A 22,544-nucleotide genomic window follows, 5' to 3' on the forward strand; every position below is an offset into this window, starting at 1 on the left:
TTCAGAGTGAATGGGTGCAGCAAAAGTTAAGGCTCATTTGTGGTGCAGCGATAATGTCCCTGCCCCTGTAACAGGAGGTCTGTGTTCAAGTCCTATCTGTTTCAGAGGTGAGTAATAATATCTTTGAGCAGGTTGATTAGAAAAATACAACACAAAAGTGTTTGGAATTTAGGAGGCAATCTTGACTACTCAGAGCACTTCATGAGATCTAATAACTGGACATGGCAAGAAATAACTCACCTGGAATCACAAAGCAACATAAATACAGATTTAAAGTATCATGTCATAGAACCAAGAATTAATAAATTGCTTACTTCAGACATTATGGTGCGTACCAACCTTTTTAAAACTCAGGTCCAGTATTTATAACAAAATAAGAACTGTTTTAACAGAAAATCTGACTCCAGGTTAGTGTTTTAGTTTGGTAATGAATAAAGTTAAAATTGTAGCTATAAGAATACCCAGGATGATCAGATATAGAAGACATAGGGAGATTTATGTGAAATGTGGTAACTTAAAAGGCTACAACTCAAAGGAAGATAGGATTAGAATGAGTAACATAATTATTTCTATTTCTAATTGAACATCACATTCATATTTGAATTGTTATGGAGAAATAAAATACTGTTTCACAAGGTAACACAATCATATTCATTTCACCAGTTGAGTATATAACAAGACTCATTTTCTGTGTATATATAACAATCACCATAGTTCCATCATACTGACTGACTGACTAATTGATTGATTCATCCAGAGATTGTTGCTTTACATATTGCAGTGGGGAAAGGACTTCTAAACAGTTGTTTCAGCTGTGCCCTGTAATGAGTTGATTGTTTTCAATCTAGGCAAGGTGCAGTTGATATTGTTTTATCAAGAAAGCTGCCAAAGACTGACTAAGTAGATGGTAATTGCTCTTAGTAGCACAAGTTATATTTACTGGTTTTCAGGATTCTCATGTTCTCAAGCTGAAGCAAATCCAAAGTATGGTTTATAGGAATAATATGTGAATGTCAATACTGAAAATATATAGTATATGGTGTATTAAATGGTAATTCATTGACATTATTTTAGAAACTTTGAGTTTATACCTATTGTCATTTGTTTTGCTTTACCAGATGCCATTATCCAGTAATATTTTGGATGTCTATAATGATCAGGGCGTGACTCCAACTACTATGGGACTCACTGGTACTTCTTGCTCTCCTAACCTTTCAGTGAAAAGGGAAATCACAGCTACACAACCTGGAAGTAAGTGCTGTATTATTTAGTAATACATTGGAAATTTCCAATGTTGTTATACTGTTTGATTTTCGAGATTTAGTTCTCCATCTAGAAAATCTGTAAGAGGTAGAGGATAATTCTTACTTAATCTCATTTAGTTTGAAATTAATAGCTTTTCTACTTTTGTTTTCTAAATATATAGTTAATGCTATCTCAATTGGGTTAGTGTGGCTGATGTAAATAAAATATAACTATGTACTGTTTTTCAAAGCAGTGTCCTGTGTAAAGTCTCTATGCAGACAGAATCAATTTAAGCTTTTGTTGATAGCATGTTTCCTGGTTGCTGTGAACAATGAACACCAAGGCTGTTTATTGACTAATTCTTGTAATGGTAACAAATCAATTTGATACAATGAGATCATATCTGCAAAAGATATTTGTATTAATGGTGCAGAAATTTACTGTGAAACAGTGGTCTTTTATGTTTAACTAACATCTGGCTTTATGGAGACAACAACATCATGATAAATTATCTACTTTCACTCATTTAATATGGAGCTAAAGTTCTCTAAGCTGTTATGTATCTTTGTTCCCCCCTAAAGTCAGTTATTTAATGTACACTTCTCTTTTAGACACAGAAACTAGCATATTTTTATTTCTTTTTAAAAATCTCAGTAGAGGAAAGAGAAATATAACACTTATTCTATGTTGCCAATTGCCGATTTTGAAACTCCTTCCGATCTCTTGTGAAAGAGAACTGAGTAGTATCTTTAATGCCAAATACTACTTTTTCCCCTATAATTGTTTAATTCTTTACGAAGTTGTCCTTTAGAAAGTTATCAACCAGAGATCGTTAATTGTAGTTTAACTTCTAGCAGTGTCAAAACCTGTTTTAAGAGTCGGAGAGATGTCCAGCATGAAAACAGACCCTTCGGTCCATGCCGACCAGATATCCAATCTAGTCCCACCTGCCAGCACCTGGCCCATATCCCTCCAAACCCTTCCTATTCATATACCCATCCAAATGCATTTTAAATGTTGCAATTGTACAAGCCCCCACTACTTCCTCTGGCAGCTCATTCCATACATGTACCACCCTCAGTGAAAAAGTTGCCCCTTGAGTCCCTTTCATATCTTTCCTCTTTTGCTCTAAACCTTTGCCCTCTAGTTCTGGACTCTCCCACCCCAGAGAAAACACTTTTTTCTATTTATCCTACCCATGCCCCTCATGATGGTATAAACCTCCAAAATGTCACCCCTCAGCCTCCGACGCTCCAGGGAAAACAGCCCCAGCCTATTCAATCACTCCCTATACCTCAAATCCTCCAAGCCTGGTAGCATCCTTGTAAATCTTTTCCGAATCCTTTAAGTTTCATGATACCTTTTCGATAGGAAGGAGACCAGAACTGCATGCAATATTCCAACAGAGGCCTAACCAATGTCCTGTACACCTGTAACATGACCACTCAACTATGGTGAAACGTCTTCTCTAATAAGAGGTCTTCATATGCAAGAATGCAAAATTCCTCTTTTTTAGATTCTTAATGCTTTTTACAAAAATTCCTAGTAAAAACAGGTAGTTCTTCTATAATAGTTGAGGTATTGTACAACCCTGCACTATAGAAAAAATGTGCCAACACTTTAAGTGCTATTTCTAAAACAATGTAATTGCTTTACAGCCAATACATGTTTTAAAAGTTCCTGTTTTTGACAGTGTCCCTAATTCCTCAATTGTACTATGGAGAATTCATGTTCACAAAACGTGTCATAGCAGAGCGATCTGTATAGGCATTATCAAGGAACTGTCCTTCCCAATTTCTGCCTCCAGTTCTTTTAATATTTGCTATGGTACAACAATGTGCTGTCTAACATGTCAGATTACAGTCGGGTCTGAATCTGACACTACAATTTTTGTGTTGGTGAAATATAAACTGTGCTTTTGCACCGATAGTTGAGGAATATCAGGATACTTGATAACTTAGTACCTTAATCCGCTATTGGCAATGTTCTCAATAATTGTATTTCTGGTCACATTAAAAATAAAACCCTGAATTCTAATAGGTAATTCTACTTTGGCTTCTAATCACTCCAATCTGGTGCTCTTCCTCTGTTTGCCTTTTGACTCCATTTTATCACTGTGATATGGATATGTTGTTGAACTTTCTATTTTTTTTTAGCTATAAATAGAACATCAAACACTTGACATTCATGTCTTCTAAGAAGTCTACTGAAGTCAAGCTTGCTATTATATTCTGTATTTGAGGATTTTTGTCTCAACATCTCCAATTTTTTTGTTTGCCTAGAATTTTTGTTTAACTTTGCTTTTCTTCCTACATTCCACTCCTCACGCTTTGAAATCAAAGCTTTTATATTGTTGTACGTTTTTCATTTTGTATCCCGTACAATGAACCTTTGCCTTTAGTGACTCCTTCGTACAAATGGAGTTGCTTTTAAAATGAAAAGAGTTTATTTTAGTTTGTGCCAGAAATGTGTATTCTATTACCAAACTCTCCTCAGAAATTACACCAAGTAGTCCATCCATTTTATTTTTTTGCATGGTCTGACAGTAGGAAAAAATTTCAATTGCATTGCACCAATTTGACATGAAAGGTGGTTTCAGCTGGTTTTATAACCATGTTTAGTAACCAAGAATAAGACTCTGTCTAACATTTTTATTGATATCACGCTCTTTTAAAGTCTAATGAACTTAGGAAGCTGGGTGAATGTGTGTGTGTGTGTCTCTCTTTTTTTCTCTCTCTAATATATAAATCAATGTAGAAGTCTTCCAGATTGTGATCTATTTAGAACACTGGTTTATTATTCAAATTTAAAATGGTGCACTTGAGGGTAATTTTTGGTTAACTGGATTAAGATTGGTTGCTGGGATACAACAGTAAAAAAATTCTTTGTTAGATATCCCTGCTTTTAAAAAAAACAACTAAATTAATTTAGGAAAATTTTAAGGATGTAAGTTAAATGCTTCAAGGACGGGCTTAATCAGAAATTGCTTTGAGATAGTTTTCCTAGCTGAATGTATAAATGACGAAAGGTTGTTAGTGTAGGCACAAGTTTGTCAATGTGTATGATTGTATTCCATTTAAAATTGAAATAATGGCTGCTTGAACCTAACCAGTCCTCCATTAACTGGCAGATGCTGAAACACGTGCACTTGTTAAAGAAAGGCAAAAGAAAGATAATCACAACTTGAGTAAGTGTGGTCTAATTCAATATCATTATGCTATATTTGGGTTTAATTATGTTTACCTACAGAACACGAAATTTAACTACATTATACAACTAACTTAGTCTATCTGTTATTTCAAAGTTGAACGAAGACGAAGATTCAACATCAATTATCGTATCAAAGAACTTGGTACCTTAATTCCAAAGTCAAATGATCCGTAAGTATAAAGAGGTTCGAGAATCCTATTTTAAAACTCCTGATCTTGGATTTCAGTTACGTTTCTGCAAAAAAAAAATCATCTGTATAATAACTTGTGCAGTGAAAAACAATCACTTCAAACTTTTTAAAGTCTTATTTCCTCATCTGTGCTGCATGGTTTGACCTGTAATCGCTTTAATTATTTTGGTTTTTCACAGTTTAATGATAAAATAGCTGTAAAATGCATTATTATCGTAAGGGGCTAATGTATGTCTATCCTAATTAATTTTTATGCAGATGATCCTTGATGTTTTTCTTCTGAAAACAATTTAATGCTTGTATTTGCGTTGAACAACAGGATGGTCATGATAGCCGTAAATTACTCATTTTAAGAACCCCTACCAGTTTAAAATTGGGTCCAAAAATAGTAAGACTACTGCTTGATAGCAAGTTCAAGTATTTTCTTTATTATATTAAATGACATTTGAAATCTGACAGGATACCAATGTTAAACTGTTGAACTTAATGGGTTGTGTTCTTAGCCTTCAGGAATTAGCAGTCAGTTTGAAGTGATGTCTGATGTATGTTGACCGTTGAGGCTTGATTTTAGTTGCAGATTTTTGGATTAGATATCATCTTTTTTTTCCAGGCAGACAAGCTCTTCAAACCTTTAACCAAGAATTTAGAACTTTAACATTTATCATTTTGTTCTAACTTTTTAGAGTAAACATTATGAAATGGCTGAGCATTTAATTATTTTAAATGTGTCCTTTTTTGATAAAATTTTGCTGAGGCAGACTTTTATTAAAAGATGACATTTTACGCTGCAGTGATGTGCGTTGGAACAAAGGTACCATTTTGAAAGCATCTGTGGAGTACATAAAGTGGCTTCAGAAAGAGCAACACCGTGTGCGAGAATTAGAAAACAGGCAAAAAAAACTGGAACAAGCTAACCGACGACTGCTGCTACGGATTCAGGTATGTCAGAAACCTAAAGGCCAAAGATTGTTTATACTAAGCAGTTGCTTGAACAGAGGGAAGAAGAACCTTAGTACTGCCAGCAAAGGAAGACTAGTTGTTTTTCTGAGTGAAGAAAGAAATGAGAAGCAAAAGTTGCAGATATCACTGGCAGAGATGCCTCACAGCCTCTTCCCTTGAAGGTGGTGATGAGCTGCCTCTGAATCACTGCAAACAATGGTGAAGCTTTTCCCAAAGTGGTGGGTGGTAGGGTGCTTCAGAAATTTCAGCTTGTGGCATTAAAGGAAAGAGAAGATGGTTGGATGTTGAGGTGATGTATGAGTTGGGAGAAGGTAGGTTGTGGTGTGCCTAATGTATGCTGCCTTTGCTCTAAATGGTGGCAATTATTGTTTTAGAAGTGACAGTGGGTTCAGCAAATTTGCTTTGATAGGTGTTGCACACTGCTGTCATGGTATCCCTATAAATTAGAAGAAACAAATTTCATTAAGAGGGCACTGCTGTTGGGTCTGAAAAGTGTCAGATTTTTGGATTTTGTTGGTGCTGCGGTCATCCAGGCAAGTTCATAGTATTCCACTGTGCTGCTATGTTTTTGCAGCTTGTAAACAGGATTTAGTGGATCTGGTGAGAGACTGAGACCACATTCAGATTTGCTCTGTAGCTGCAGTACATGTACTTGGTACAGTTAGTTTTGGTAAATCCTGAGCTCCCAGCAACACTTCCCCTACCTCCTGGTTATACTGTTGAATTTCAAGAGGAAGGATTTAGTTTCGTGTTGGTGCTGGTCAATGCCTGACACTTGCAGTAAAATGTTAACGGATAGCATCCTGCTAAATGCCGATTTTGTTATAGGACATAGAGTGCTTAGTTTGAGGAATTACAACTGGATTTAAATACTAATATTCAGCAAGTTTTCTCAAATGTTGACTTCCCTAGTTATGATGGAGAGAAAATCACTGAAACAGCCGAAAATGATAGGGCTTGAACATTGCTAATTTTGTACTTGATATGATCCCAGCCAGTGGCGAATCTTCTCCGATAACTTACCAATTTTTTTGGCAAGGACTTCTTGACAACACTTAGTGAAATCCCTTTTTAAATAAAAGGCAGTTGCACTCCTCTCTAGAATAAAGTTCTTTTGATCGTCGGACTAAGGCTACATTAAGTTTGTAATCTTGTGATCCTGGGAAGATCTGATTAGATTTAGATGGGCAATTATGGGCGTGTGTTTGTTAGTATTGACTATTTCCATTGCTCAATAGACTATTGAAATATATAAAAGACACAAAATTTAGTTTGTTGTCCAGGGTTCGTTGATAACTAAGCAAAGCAGTTTTCTGTTGGATGTCAATGTGCCACTTTGAAACACGTTAGTTTGAGCCATGGTTGTTTCACAGTTCTGGGTAGATTTAGATTAGATTACTTGCAGTGTGGAAACAGGCCCTTTGGCCCAACAAGTCCACACCAACCCACGGAAGCGCAACCCACCCATTCCCCTACATTTACCCTTTTACCTAACACTACAGGCAATTTAGCATGGCCAATTCACCTGAATTTTTACACATCTTTGGACTGTGGGAGGAAGCTGGAGCACCCAGAGAAAACCCACACAGACACGGGGAGAAAGGCAACTGACTGTGTGGAATTTGCACAGAGTCAGGAATTGAACCCGGGTCTCTGGCGCTGTGAGGCAGCAGTGCTAACCACCGTACCGCCCACGAAAACAGGTAAAAACAATGACTGCAGATGCTGGAAACCATATTCTGGATTAGTGGTGCTGAAGAGCACAGCGGTTCAGGCAGCATCTGAGGAACAGCTATAAGAGTAGTCTAACTCTCTCTTCAGTTATAGGTTTTTTAAAAAAAAAACTGGTGTGCTTCCTTGCAGTTCATGGACCCATTTTTTGTTTTCCCTACAATGTGGAAACAGGCCCTTCAGCCCAACCAATCCACACTGACCCTCCGAAGAGTAACCCACTCAGAACCATCTCCCTCTGACCAATGCACTCAACACTATGGGCAATTTAGCATGGCCAATTCACCTGACCTGCACATCTTTGGATTGTGGGAGGAAACCCATTCAGACATGGAGAATGTACAAACTCTACACAGCATCCGAGACTGGAATTGAGTCTGGGACCCTGCTGCTGTGAGGCAGCAGTGCTAACCACTGAGCCACCCCATTTTAAGTGATGTCTTCTACAGAACACCACTTAATTTTTTGGTGTACTTTAGTTCTGGCCCAAATGACGAACAGAGTCGTGTAAATAAACCGTCTTTGTGAAAATAAGGCTTTTAATGTTCTGCTTAAAGTTTTCTTATCTTTCCTTTGCTAGAGTCTATTGCTAGATGTTTGAATGAAATCTGAAGGAAAAACTTTAGTCAATAAGCAGACTTAATACAGAATTTGCTTTCTTGGCCTGAAAAGAATGCAACTTCTGCATTCTACAGTTAAAGCCTGGGCCTGCTACTTGTCCCTGTAGGATTTTGTTGTCTTGTTCCCACTCCATAAAGTGTAGTATTGGCGCTCATCTGTCCCCTCTAGAAAAGGCTCCTCAGCAGTGGCCGTTGGGCAGGCATCTGAGGTAGGTTCTACCCCCAATGGATATGCTGGTCTTGATCAAGCCCATCAGGTCTGGCACATGTGTATAGGGACTGCTGAAACTCATTGCCCCTGTGCCATTCCAGAGATTCTGAAAGATGCAATCCTGTCTTTGCTACGTTTAGTTAATATTTAACATGTAAAGGTTCATCCCAATTTTATGATGGTGAGAGGGAAAGGACAAATCTCTCATGTGTAAGAGTCTGGAAATCTGAAGGTGAAGGGCTTTTTTGGAGTTGAGGATGGGAGACAGCCATCATTTTTAAAATTTCTTTAATGTAGCTGGGTTTTCTGGCATAACCAGCATTTATTGCTGTCCCTTGAAAGTGGTGGCTGTCCCCCATTTTTGTTATTACTTATGAATAGGACATGGGCAAGACTGGCTAGACAGTACTTATTGCCCTTGAAGGTGGTGGTGAGATGCCACCTTGAACTGCAGCAGTTCATGTACTATGTGGTTTGATCCACAATGCTGTTAGGGAGGGAATTCCAGGATTTTCAGTCAGGAAGGTGGTGGTCCCATGCATTTGCTTCCATAAATCTTCTGGATGGATGTATTTGAGGTTTCGAAGGTACAAGGGATAAAATCTTTGGCAAAATTCAACATTGTGTAATATCAGTAAGATGCATTGTTGCTATTGAGTGTCTGTGGTGGAAGATGTAATGTCAATTAAACAGGCTGCTTTGCTTGGATGGTGTCAAACATAAGATGCTGTTGAAGCTGCACTCATCCAGACAATGAGTATTCCATCCCATTCAGACTTGTGCCCTTTTAGATGGAGTCAGGAGGTGAGTTACTTGTAGCATTCCTCACCTGAGCTACTCTTGTAACCACTAGTTATTTCGTGGGTCCAGTTGTTTTGGGTCAATTATAAACCCAACTTGTTAGTTTGGAGGGGGGGTGGGGGGGGGGCGGGGGGTGGTGGTGCTGTGGGCAGTATTCAGTAATGATAAAACAATGTCAAGTGAGTGTCAAAAGGCTGTGGTTAGATAATCTTTTATTTGAGGCAGACGTTGCTTGGCATTTGTGGTGTGAACGTTACTTGTGACTTGTCAGCCTAAGCCTGGATATTCTGATCTTGTTGCACTTGAACGTGGATTGCTTCTGTATCTGAGGAGTTGGGGATATGCTGAACATTGTTCAATCATCAAACATTGCCACTTCTAACCTTATGATGGAGGAAAGGTCATTGAAGCAGCTGAAGACTTTGAACCTAAGGAATTCCTATAGTGGTGATCTGAAGATGACTGGCCTCATAGCAAGATGGTCTTGGCTATGTGCCAGGTATGACTCTACCCAACACAGACATTTAATTGTGTTTGGGTTTCTTGATGTTATAATGAGGCAAATGCAGCCTGGATTAGATTTGATGCTCTCTCGCTCATATGCAGCTCTACTGTCCATGTCTGAACCAAAGCTGTAATGAGGTCAGGGGCTGAGTGGCCCAGCAGAACCCAATCTGGGTATTGCTGAGAAGGAGCTGCTTAGCACTGATGACGACATCTTCCAGTACTTAACTAGCCAATTACTGCCTCAGCATTGGCTTTGTCCTGCCAAATGTAGAAGATATACCTGGGTAACTTTCCACATTCAGATCGATGCAAGTGATGTAACCTTTTAGTAGAAGAGCTTTAAGGGCGTGGTTACTTCTGCAGCAAAAGTCTTCAGTTGAAGAATGCATCAACAACCGAACTCATGTGACCACAGTCTGACCTGGGAAGATGAGTGAGGCAGCAGTAGTGACAGGAAGGTTTTTGTTTTTTTGGATCAGATGGGGTGAGCATTTCCTGAAGTTCTATAATTCCATTTTGCTTCCTCAGGACAAAAATGTCAGTGGCTGCTGACTCTGTTTTTCTGCGGCACGGCGAACATTTCGAGTTGAGGCACACTGGTGCCAGTGATGTTGGTATGTCAGGAGATGTGGTCCTCTGTTGAACAGAGTTAAGTAGAGCTTGGCAATCTTGTTTGTCAAAGTAATAATCAGTGTCCAGAAATAGGACTTGAAGAAACATGTGGCTGGAAATTATGATGCAGGAGGGAGGGCTTTAGATTCCTGGGTCAATGGAATTGGCTCTGGAGAAGATAGCACCTGTACAAGCCAGGTAGTTGCATTTGAACAGAGCAGACACTGTTCCTTGTAAAAATTTGTTAGTGGTCTTGGGGAGTGTTTTGAAACTAAAATCAACAAATGTGTGGGAATCACAATATCATGATGTACAAAATACTGGGAGAGATTATTAGCAGTAGAATAGACAACAGTAAATTCAAAGTTGGATTTGGAATAAGGGAGAAATTGAAATTTTGTAAACAGAATTCATCGTGCACTTGAATGCACAATAGAGTATAATAACTGAAGAGTTACAAGCACTCTGTTTGTCGTTATAGGTCTGCTTCAAGGAGGGGAATTGGGTGTTACATATTTTCAGTGTTCAGAAAAGAGGATGTGTAGCAGTATTAACGAGTATCCTTGAGTTTAGGAGTGAATAGGTTTTCCTACAGCTAAGGAACAAACTGCATTCTCTAGGTAGTCTATAGGCCACAGACTATGACGACATGTGCACACCATATGTCCCAGATGAGCCCATTCAGGAAATCCCTGATGAAGGGCTTTTGTCCAAAATGTCTTCCTTTCATCCTTCCCTGTTCCCTCTGCTGCCTGACCTGCTGTGCTCTTCCAGCACCACTCTAATCTAGACTCTAATCTCCAACATCTGCAGTCCTCAATTGTGCCACATTCAGGAAATGCCAATACCTGTAAATACAGGTCACCCAATTAAACTTTGGGTAAATTACTGGAAAGAACACTAGTTATGATTAGCTGCTACTTGGAGAGACACATTAATTGGGGATAATCAGCACTGTTTCTTTCAGGGAAGGTAATGTGTTGCTAACTTCAATATTTTGAAAGAATAATGAGAATTGATGGAGGTGGTGCAATAGATGTTTAAGCAATCCTTTAAGGAATTGGGCAAGGTTTCACAGACTTAAGAAAAACACTCATGGGATACAAGAAACAGAGTTGGATCCAACATTTACTCGGCAGGCAGCAAAAGGTAATAATTATGTTCTTTGAGGATGTAACTCTGAAGATGGACGAGGGAGATACACTACATCTACTGGATGTGGACTTTCAGAAAGCTTTTGATAAAGTCCCATATAGGAGGATAGTGAGCAAAACTAGGGTGCATGGTATTGGGGGCAAAGTACTAACTTGGATTGAAAGTTGGTTGGCTGACTGGAAACCAAGAGTAGTGATAAACTGCTCCATTTCGGAATGGCAGGCAGTGACCAGTGGGGTACCGCACGGATCAGTGCTGGGACTGCAGCTTTTTACAATATATTAATGGATAGAAGATGGTATTAGTAATAACATTAGCAAATTTGCTGATGATACTAAGCTGGGTGGCAGGGTAAAATGTGAGGAGGAGGATGATAGATTATAGGGTGACCTGGACAGGTTAGGTGAGTGGGCAGATGCAGTTTAATGTGGATAAATGTATGGTTATCCACTTTGGTAAGAACAGGAAGGCAGATTACTACCTAAAATGGAATCCATTTAGGTAAAGGGGCAGTACAAAGAGATCTGGGTGTTCTCGTACACCAGCCAATGAAGGTAAGCATGCAGGTACAGAAGGTAGTGAAGAAGGCTAATAGCATGCTGGCCTTCGTAACAAGAGGGATTGAGTATTGAAGCAAAGAGGTTCTTCTGCAGCTGTACAGGGCCCTGGTGAGACCATACCTGGAGTATTGTGTGCAGTTCTGGTCTCCAAATTTGAGGAAAGACATTCTGGCTATTGAGGGAGTGCAGCGTAGGTTCACGAGGTCAATTCCTGGAATGGCGAGACTACCTTATGCTGAAAGACTGGAGTGACTCGGCTTGTATACCCTTGAGTTTAGAAGACTGAGAGGGGATCTGATTAAGACATATAAGATTATTAAAAGGATTGGACACTCTGGAGGCAGGAAACATGTTTCCGCTGATGGGTGAGTGCCAAAACAGAGGACACAGCTTAAAAATATGGGGTAGACCATTTAGGACAGAGATGAGGAGAAACTTCTTCACCCAGAGAGTGGTGGCTGTGTGGAATGCTCTGCCCCAGAGGGCAGTGGAGGCCCAGTCTCTGGATTAATTTAAGAAAGAGTTGGATAGATCTCCAGGATAGTGGAATCAAGGGGTTGTGGAGATAAGGCAGGAACAGGATACTGATTAAGGATGATCAGCCATGATCATATTGAGTGGTGGTGCAGGCTCCAAGGGCTCCTGCACCTATTGTCTATTGAATGGAAAGCCGTTCAAGTAGTGCTGCATAAGGCTCAGCTTGGTTTCCTTGCTATTTAATATTAAATTTGGAACTTAAATGTTGGAGGTATGATTGAGACACTTGCTGACAATAAAAACATTGGATAGTTGATGGAAAGGATACCTGTCAACTGCAGGAAGAGATCAATGGTTTGCTTGCATGAGCAGAGAAATGTCAAATAGAACACATTTTGGAAAAGTGTATGCTTCTAAATGCAAGAAGGGCAAATGTGGTGAAATGGAACATGCAACAAATACATGGTCATTCAAAAGGGGTTGCTGTATTGAGTGTTTGTACACAGGCCCTTGAAGGCATTGGAGAAGTAGATAAGTTGGTAAAGAAGATGCTATCCTTCACTAGTCGAGCTGTTGAATACCAATGCAGGGCTATAATGTTGAAATTACAGAAGGAACCTCAGTCCACAAATGAAGTCTTGTGTATGGTCTAGTTATGACAGTACAGAAAAGGTACAATCACTCTTGATTGTATGGGATTTACAATAATATTATCATGGCTCGAAAATTGCCAGCTCTGAGGAAATTGGCTAGACTAAGGCTCTTTAGAATAGAGCTGAAGGCTGAGTTAATTAAGATGTATGAAATAAAGTGGATAGGTATACTTGTTTTTCATTGGTGATATCCATTTACTAGGGATTGTAAAATGGTTGATGGAAAGATTAGACTAGACACCAAGGAGAACTTGTTTCACTCTTAGGGCGTGGTAGTGTTGAGAACTGCAAACATTACACCCTTGCTCAGAAGTGTGTGCCTAAACCTGTTACACTCTGACCAGTCAGTTTCCCTTGGTGAGGTGGCAACATGGTGAGACGACAATGTTTGGGCTTTGGTCAGTAAGGCACTTATAAAGGGAACACTTGTGCTTAACTTGGGTTTTAAGTAAAAATTAGGTGGAGCATAATGTAGTTAATGTGTACAGTATTTTGCAAAGGGGTTTGATATAGTGTCACATAGATTTTGAAGTTTTGTAACTTCTGAAATCTAGGGAAAAGTGTAGAGCCACCTAATTTGGTAGAAATAACTTGGAGACAGAAGATAACAACATGTCCTACTCTTTAGGAGTAGAGACCTAGATGTACATAAACATAAATCAGTGTCTGGAATAGGCCATTTGGTTCCATTTCTTCCTTTGCTCTGATATTGCTATTTGTTCCAGGCAGAAGATTTTAACAAGGTGGATATGTCTCTAATAGATGTAAGTTTGGACTGAGGTTGAGATGAATATTGCAATTAGACCTTCCACAAATATGTCAAAAGGGTCAAATTTTAGTCCTTCAGGTATTTGGCTGACACTATTACAATTTAGTCCACATTTAACTAGATAGCTGAACAATGGAAAGGCCCTACACTCCAGTTTTAAGGATTATTTCCTCCATATTTTAATGCAAGCTCTAGTTTGAATTTTGCATTTTGTAAACTACAATGCATCTAAGATGGCGTTCTCTTTTCAGGAGCTGGAAATGCAAGCTCGGGTCCATGGACTGCCCACTGTGTCATCAGCCATTAGTCCAACTGAGCTGGTAACTCACATTGTCAAGCATGAGTCCTACCAAGGGGACAATAGCCCTGATTATCTGCAGCAGCCAAGCTTGTCACAAATGTTGAGTGAACTTAATGAGGCATCCTGTAACTTCTTGGATCCATTGTCACACTTTACAGACTTGTCATTCAGTGCTGCTTTGAAACCGGAAAACCGGCTCGATAACATTCTATTAGACAATACAATCTCTCCACTGGCATCTGATCCACTGTTGTCTACAACATCACCACCTGGTGCATCTAAAGGAAGCAGTAGGAGAAGCAGCTTCAGCACAGATGATGAACTGTGAAAAATATCCTTCTGTGGTGCAGTGAGGAACAATGATCATTTCACTTAAAAATGATTAAAACATTAAGGTGATTTGCTTACTGCTTGATGCCTTGAGACATTTTCACATCCTGGCTGTTAACATTTTTACTTTGAAGGTTAGAATATTCTCCACACTTTTTATTTCACTTTTGCTGCTATTAAAAATCCTTCACAAGGGAAACTGATCCAGTAATCACATGGACAAATAAATCTAGTGTTCTGATGGGACATAATCATATGCACAGTTAATAGAATGCTTCAACATTCTTTTTCACAAGGTGTATTTGCAAACAACTGATTCTTTGTATATTCAAGCACATTTAAGCAAAACTTTTATTTTCAATCAGGCTTTTTTGAGGACAGAAATATGGGAATGTTCGTAGTAATGGGATATGCCAAAACAGTCAGAAACTGATGCTCTACTATTTTATGTAGATGCGATATTGGCATGTCCTGTTTAGTTAGAATGGTTACAGACATTAAATAGTTTAGTGATGGGTCAGCTGAAATTGCATTTTTCTAAATGTAAAATAAATATCCCATTTTAGGAATTGGAAATTCTTTGTATCCCTGCCCCACAACTCTGGCTTTGAGTATTTGAGTTCAGGTTGCATTTTCATGCTTTAAGGAGGTTAATCTCCGTTCTGTTGATTCTTGTATGACTGTGTGGACAAGAATCCAGCTTTAGTTCCCAATTTTTGTTTTAGAATAATTTGAACAAAAGGGAGATGGTAAATTAATTATTTGAGAAATAATAAGTATGATATAAAATGTTGAACTTGTATTCTGCCCCTTTTCTGGACATATGGGGAGTTATGTTGCAGCATTACATGTGAAACCCCTGTTCAGTGTAATTAAGCTACATATTAGTTAGAATCATAATACATTAAAGTGAAAATTGTAGAAAAATACTTGAGTATATTTTGTTTAAAAAATTGAAGGCCCTCATAATAATTTCTAAGGAATGTTACTTGTTTATTTTACAAACAGTTAATGATGTAAAATTTTTTGTTTCATAATATGCTTTAGTGATCTTCCTTGTGAAGTATTTCATATACCTCAGAAGCCATAAATTTTTTTCATTTAATGTTAACTCTGCCTTCCCCTTCATTTGTTTAACCAAATAGATCAAATAGAACATTAAAATATTTGCAATGAGCAGAAGGGGCATTACAGTAACTCTTTAAAGAATTTCCCATTTTTCAACACCAGATTGCATTTATGCTGCAACTTCAATATATTGAAGCACTTAAGGTGTCTTTACAATATAAAGTAAAACATGGGACATGTAGCTGACAGCAAAGCATTGAGGAAGGTGACCAAAAATCTTGGTTAGTGCTGTTTTCAGAAAGACATTAAAGGGAGGTGGAGAACTAAGGGAAATTGAGGAAATTCTGGACTTAATTCTTAGCTCCCAAATCTTGGTTGGGGGAGGTGGGTAGAGGAAGACAGGTGAGGCACCGGGCCAGTAAACGGCAAAGTCAAAAACAAAATTGTAGACTTTGAAGGTGAGAGACTTCGGGAAGAAGACCTGCAATCATGAAGAATGAGACTTTTAAATTTGAACATGATTTTGGGCAACAGGTATCATAGACCTACAAGGACGGAAAAGATGGGGATCAAGAGTTGGTGTTGGATGAGATATGGACAGTAAAATTGAAACCTCTGACCCCTATGATTTGATTATTTATCTCGTTAGTTGTGGCTGAGGATTGTTGAAGATTTTGGGACTTGTTGAAACAGATGTGAAGTATAATTTTTAAAAAAATATCTATCTATATTTGCTACAATGTGGAGTGGGAAATGTGATATCTTAGTGACATTGTTATCCTTGGTTTGGAAGGCTGTTGTTGAACTTGCAGCATTTGATAGTAATGCAAACTTCAACTGAGTGAATCATTTAATGTTAGCCCAATAAAATGTGGTGGGGGGGGTGGGAAACACCTGATTTGATCTTGAAGTACCTAAACGAGTCCTTGCTTTAAAGGCTGAGACAATAAGTAATTATGGTCAATGAAAATTTAATGGAAGAAAATGTTTTGCTATTTATCAGCTCTACGTAAAGGAGTTTGATACTTTGTCATGCATAATATGTAACAATGTTAGTTCTGAAATGAAGATATGAAAAGATTTGAAGCTCAGTAGAACAAAGGTGACTAAATAGCTTGTGCAACAATATTTTGGGTTGACCATTGAGAATCTGATCTTTTCAAAGCTTTAAACTAATGTGTATTGTCATTGTATTATTTTGTAAGCAATAATCTTTGTAAAATTTGTATAGATTTTTAATCTTTCATGTAAAAGATTGTGATAAATTCTTTCTGTACATAATTTCAATGGCACTAGAAAACATTACTAAAAACATTAAACTCACCATACAAATTTATTTGAACTTTTTTCTTCAAACTTGACCTTTCTGGTGTTCAAAGGTAATGCAGCTTCAAAGCTTGGAAAAACAAATTGCACAACCAAAGACCGAAATTTGCTTCAAAGACAGGACACTGGAAAACTCCTCAGGAAAGAACTTGAGTGAAGAGCTTAAAAAGGGAATTGGGAGAACAGGAAGGGACCATGAAATGACCTTGGCAAGTAAGGTTAAAGAGAATCCCAAGGTATTCTATGCATTTAAAAACAAGAGGACAACTTAAAGGCAAGACCACTCAAGGAAAAATGAGAACTTGTATTTGGAGGTGAGCATGTGGACAAGATCCTAAATAAGTACTTCATATGAATATTCACCAAGGAGAAGGATATGAAGGATAATGAGGTTTGTGTGAAGCATGCTTATAGGGCATTTTTTTTTTGTTTTTTTTTAATCAAGTGAAGAGCATTAAGGTGGAGAAATCCCATTTCCCAAAAGTCTCAAACCCAGATTGTTGAGGGAGGCAAGAGGTAATTGCAGGGGCTTTGAAGATTTTTGCATTTTTGCAAGCCACTGGAGAGATTCTGGGGGACTGATGAGTAACTAATGTCCTTCCTCCCTCCAAGAAAGGAAATGTGGGTAATCCCAGGAAACTATAGACCAGTGAGTCTCCTTGATTGGTAATCTATTGGAGAAAATTCTTAGGGATGGAATTTGCATTCATTTGGAAAAGCACTGCTTTAATCGGGGACAATGAATGTGGCTTTGATCAGGGCAGGTCATGTCTTACTAACTTGATTGAAGCTTTTGAGATGATGGTGAGCATTGTCTCCATGGATTTTGGGAAGGCTTTTGACCAGGTCCTTCATGGTAGACTCATCAGAAGATTAAGATGTATGGGATCCATGGTGACATGGCCATGTAGATTGTGAACTGGCTTGCCCATAGACAGGGGAATGGTGGAAGAGTGGTTTTCCAGGCTGGAGGTCTGTGACTAATGGTGTTCTGCAGAGATCTATAGTGAGACCTCAGCAATTTATGATTATATGTAAATGACTTGGATGAAAATGTTGGTGGGTTAGTAAGTTTTGCAGACAATACAAAGATAGGTGGAGCTGTGGATAATGTAAAACGTTATCAAAGGATACAGCAGGATATGGATCAGCTGCAGATATGGAAAAAGGAATGGCAGATGGAGTTTAATCTGGGTAGCTGAGAGTTGCTGCACTTAAGAGATCAAATGTTGAGGAAATATATAGTTAATGGCAGGATCCTGAACACCATTGATGTACAGAGGGATTTTGGGGTTCAAGTCCATAACTCCATGAAAGTGGCTACACATATAGGGTGGTAAATAAGGCACATGGAATGTTTGCATTTATTAGTTGGGAAATTGAATACAAGAATCCTCTTTCAAGGATGCATCCAGAATCTGCAGTCCTCAGTTTCTCCTAGTTGATCTTAACCTACTGCAAATCCTCTTTCAAGGATGTACTCCTCTACATTGGGGAGACAGACTGCCTACTTGTGGAACATTTCAGGGAACACCTCTGGGACACCCACCCCAACCCAATCGCCCCGTGGCTGAACACTTTAACTCCCCATCCCACTCCGCCAAGGACATTCAGGTCCTTGGCCGCCTCCATTGCCAGAACCTGACCACACGACACCTGGAGGAAGAGCGCCTCATCTTCCGCTTAGGAACCCTCCAACCACATGGGATGAATAGATTTCTCCAGCTTCCTCACTTCCCCTCCCCCCACTTTATCTCAGTCCCAATCCCTGGATTCAGCACCACCTTCTTGACCTGCAATCATCTTCCCGACCTCTCTGTCCCCACTCCATCTCTGGCCTATCACACTCGCCTCCTTTCATCTATCGTATTCCCAGCGCCCCTCCTCCTACCCTTTATCTCAGCCTGCTTGGCACACCAGCCTCATTCTTGAAGAAGGGCTTATGCCCAAAATGTTGATTCTCCTGCTCCTCAGATGCTGCCTGGCCTGCTGTGTTTTTCCAGCACTACATATTTCCAAATTGAATACAAGAGTCAGGATATCGTATTACAGCTTTATGAGACATTGGTTAGGTCACACTTTTTGGAGTGTTGCATTCAATTCTGGCTGTCATATTACAGAAAAGAGATGGAGACTTTGGAGAGCGCATGTAAAAGGTTTACCAGGATGCTGCCTGGATGAGAGGGAACGAGCTATAAGGAGAGGCTAGAAAAACTCAGGTAGTTTTCTCTTGAGTAGCAGAGGCTGAGGGGAGACTTGGTAGAAGTCTAAAATTTGAGCTGTGCAGATAGGGTTGCCTTTTGAATTTTTTTCTTCCCCCCCCCACCCCACAACAAGAGTTGAAATGCCTGAAACTAGGTGACCTACTTTTTAAGGTGAAAGGGGAAAATTTCAAAGGCGCTGTAGTGGGGAGTCTGGAAAATACTGCCAAGGGTGATGGAGGTGGATACAATCAGGGTGTTTAAGGGACTTAAGTGCATGAATATGCAATTAATGGAGGGATATGGACCAAGGGCAGGCAGAGGGGATTAGTTTAATTTGGTGTCATGTTCAGCACAACCTTAAACAAAAGGGCCTTTCCTGTGCTGTATGATTGTGTTCTAGATCTGGAGGGAGAAACAGTTAATTGTGACCAGAATAACTCGTCAGTTCTGAAGTTCTACTGCACGAGGCATGACTTTTATTTAGTTTCTCCATCCACTGATAATGTCAGACCTGTTTTTTTTTTCCCCAGCTCTGTTCATTACAAATTTCCAGCATTAGCAATACTTAGCATAAAAGCAAAAATATGCTTTACTTAAAATGTAAATGCCACATTTGGTGCACTAACCTTTTCCATGTTAAGATTTGATGCATTTTAATTTTGGAATGTTTTTGATGTTACCTTTTAAACATATTCCAAAATTTAAAACGTAAAACATCAAAAGCTGCTTTATTTTAAAAAAAATTCTTAGACTGCACAAAAATATTTGTACTTTAGTCAATAAGCCTCTTGTTAATGGTGTTTGAATGAATGTACTCAGTACATCAAAAGCAGGGGCACAAAAGAAAATTGGTCAGACATTAGACATGGCAATGTTATCAATCCTGTGATGTCCTCATGAATGGATGGGAGTTGTCAAACTTTGAAGACTAATTGATCTGCCTGGAATGTTCACAGTTTGGCACACTAACCTCTACACTGCTGAAGCCAGGCAGACACCAACTGCTACTGTCTCCTTGACCATGACCTCACCTCCATGTACCAAACCACCATCGCCCAGATTATCCACAACCTCTATTAGGATCTCCAATCCACAGCCTCCAACCTCATAGTCCCGGAATCCCGCACTGCTTGGTTCTACCACTTGCCCAAAATTCTCAAACCTGACTGCCTGGTTGACCCATAATCTCTGCCTGCTCCTGCCCCATCAAAATTCTCTCTCCATATCTAGACACTATCTTTTCCCCCTTGATCCAGGAGCTCCACACAACTGTTCGGGTCTCCACCTCCTCCATGACTATAGTTTCCTGGCCCCCATGTCTTGTCTTTACCATGGACATCCAGTCCCTGTACATGTTCATCCACCATGATGAAGGCCTCCAAGCCCTCTGTTTCTTCCTTTTCTGCCAACCCAACCAGTACCTCTCCACTGAACCCCTCATTTGGTTGGTTGAACTGGTCCTGGTCCTGACCCTCCATAACAACTTCTTTTGAAACCTTCCACTTCCTTATGACCAAAGCGGTAGCCACGGGCACCTGGATGGGCCCCAGGAATGCCTGCCTCTTCATTAGATATGTGGAACAGTCCATCATCATCTTCTGTAGTAACAATGGCATCATTACCACCTTTCTTGCTGTCACATTAGTGACTGTCTCAGCACCACCTCATGCCCCCATGAGGGGGTTGAACAGTTCATCACCTTCACAAACACCTTCCACCCTGGCCTCCACTTCACCTGGATCATCTTGGGCATCCCCACCCTTTCCTGGACCTCTCCATCTCCATTTCCAGCAATCAAGTCAACACTGACAAATACTTCAAACCCACCCACAGCCACCTGGACTGTATCTCCTCCCACAGCCCCTCTGTTTTAAAAAAACATGTCCCTTACTCCCAATTCCTCTGCTGTATCTGCTCCCAAGAGAAGCAGTTCCACTCCAGAACATCCAAGATGGCTTCCTATTTCCAGGACTGCAATTTCCCCTCCCACATGGTTGAAAATGCCCTCCAGCACATTTCCACTTCTTGCACCTCCAGGCTTGAATCCCACCCCTTCAACTATGACAAGGATTGAACCCCTGGTCCTCACCTTCCACTCCACTAATCTCCAGCTACAGTGCATCATCCCCTATTTCTACTACCTACAGTCAGACCCAACCACCAGAAATATAGTTCCCTCCCCAACCTTATCAGTATTCAGCAGAGATCATTCCTTCTGTGATTCCCTTGTTAGATCCTTGTGGATCCAACCACCCTCCACTCCCGGCACATTCCCTTGCCACCATGAGGTGTAAAATCTGTGCCCATACCTCCACCCACTTTCTCTCCATCCAAGATCCCAAAGGATCCTTCTACATGCGGCAGAGACTTTCCTGTACCTCCAAATGCCTCCCTACTGTTTCCGTTGCTCTTGATGTGGTCTCTTCTACAGTGGGGAGACAGGATGTCAACTGATGGAACATTTTAGAGAACATCTTTGGGACATAGTTTGGTGCATATGTTTGACATCCATTCAGCATTCCTCTGACTATTCTCTTGTCCTGACTCATTTTGAAATTCTATTTTCATTGTACTTGCACATTGTCAGTTTAATTCTATTCCATTGAACCCGTGAGAGTTAGTTTCATGAAAATCTGCCTCCCAGAAGGCCATGTAAATACAAAATGCTCTCCCAAAAGTATCTTCAGACATATCTTCTCTGTCTGTACAGTATTATAATCCCAGCTGACGTTGCTACCGAATGAATCAAATCCCAAAATAAAACTTTTTGGCATGATAATCTTCATTGTTTCAGTGACCACATTAAAATAAAACATAAAGAAGACTACAGATTTTCTTTGATAATGAACAGTTACTTATTACAAAATAGGAAAAGATAAAACAAGCCAAGCTACCTAAATATAGGGAACAGTTTGACAGATGTTAATACGTAAGACAGAGTTTTCAACCCACTTCCCAATGCCAACATTTCATAGTTTCACATCAAAAGAAGCTATCCTTATATCTTAAATCTTTAAATTTGACTCAACTGATTTTATCTAGCTCTGGCCTGTGAACTGTGACATCTTCTCAAAACTGAAATCTTATATTTTCCCAGTCTTGTAACAATGAACCACAAACAGTACAGTACAGGAATGGACCCTTTGCTGAAATGTGACACATTTCTAATCTTAAAAACTCCTTGCCTCCATGTCAACCATACTCTCTATTACCCGCCTATTCATATATTTGTCAAGACGGCTCTTAAACATTCCTATTGTACCTGCTTCTACCATTTCCTCTGGTCGCTCATTCCTGGCATTGGTGTAAAAACTTGCTTTCATTTTAAACTTTCCACCTTTTTACCTTAAACCTATATCGCCTCATAATTGACATTTCTATCCTAGAAGAAGACTCCGACTATCCTTGCGTCTCATTATTTTGTAAATTTCTATCAAGGCTGTCTCTCTCAACCTCTGATGTTCGAGTGAAAACAAGTTTGTCCAATCCCCCCTCTTATCTAATACCCGCCAAACCAGGCAACATCCTGGTAAACCTTTTCTGCATTCTTTACATCCTTCTGGTACTGTGGAAACCAGAACAGTACACAATATTTCAAACCTATATTCTGTGTT

General features: G+C 39.5%; 1 protein-coding gene across 1 annotated transcript in view; it reads left to right on the forward strand.

Annotated features, from left to right (window-relative positions):
* Window positions 1–15,290, forward strand: part of LOC132825055 (transcription factor EC-like) — a 146,785-nt gene extending 131,495 nt beyond the window's left edge. The window contains exons 5-9 of the mRNA XM_060840061.1: window positions 1,119–1,251; window positions 4,376–4,432; window positions 4,550–4,625; window positions 5,437–5,584; window positions 13,953–15,290. Of these exons, the coding sequence (XP_060696044.1) occupies window positions 1,119–1,251; window positions 4,376–4,432; window positions 4,550–4,625; window positions 5,437–5,584; window positions 13,953–14,330 (792 nt within the window). The 3' untranslated portion in view covers window positions 14,331–15,290. The remainder of the gene's footprint in view (window positions 1–1,118; window positions 1,252–4,375; window positions 4,433–4,549; window positions 4,626–5,436; window positions 5,585–13,952) is intronic.
* The last annotated feature ends 7,254 nt before the right edge of the window (window positions 15,291–22,544 follow it).

Source organism: Hemiscyllium ocellatum, chromosome 19, assembly GCF_020745735.1.
Source record: "Hemiscyllium ocellatum isolate sHemOce1 chromosome 19, sHemOce1.pat.X.cur, whole genome shotgun sequence".
Classification (NCBI taxonomy): Eukaryota; Metazoa; Chordata; class Chondrichthyes; order Orectolobiformes; family Hemiscylliidae; genus Hemiscyllium; species Hemiscyllium ocellatum.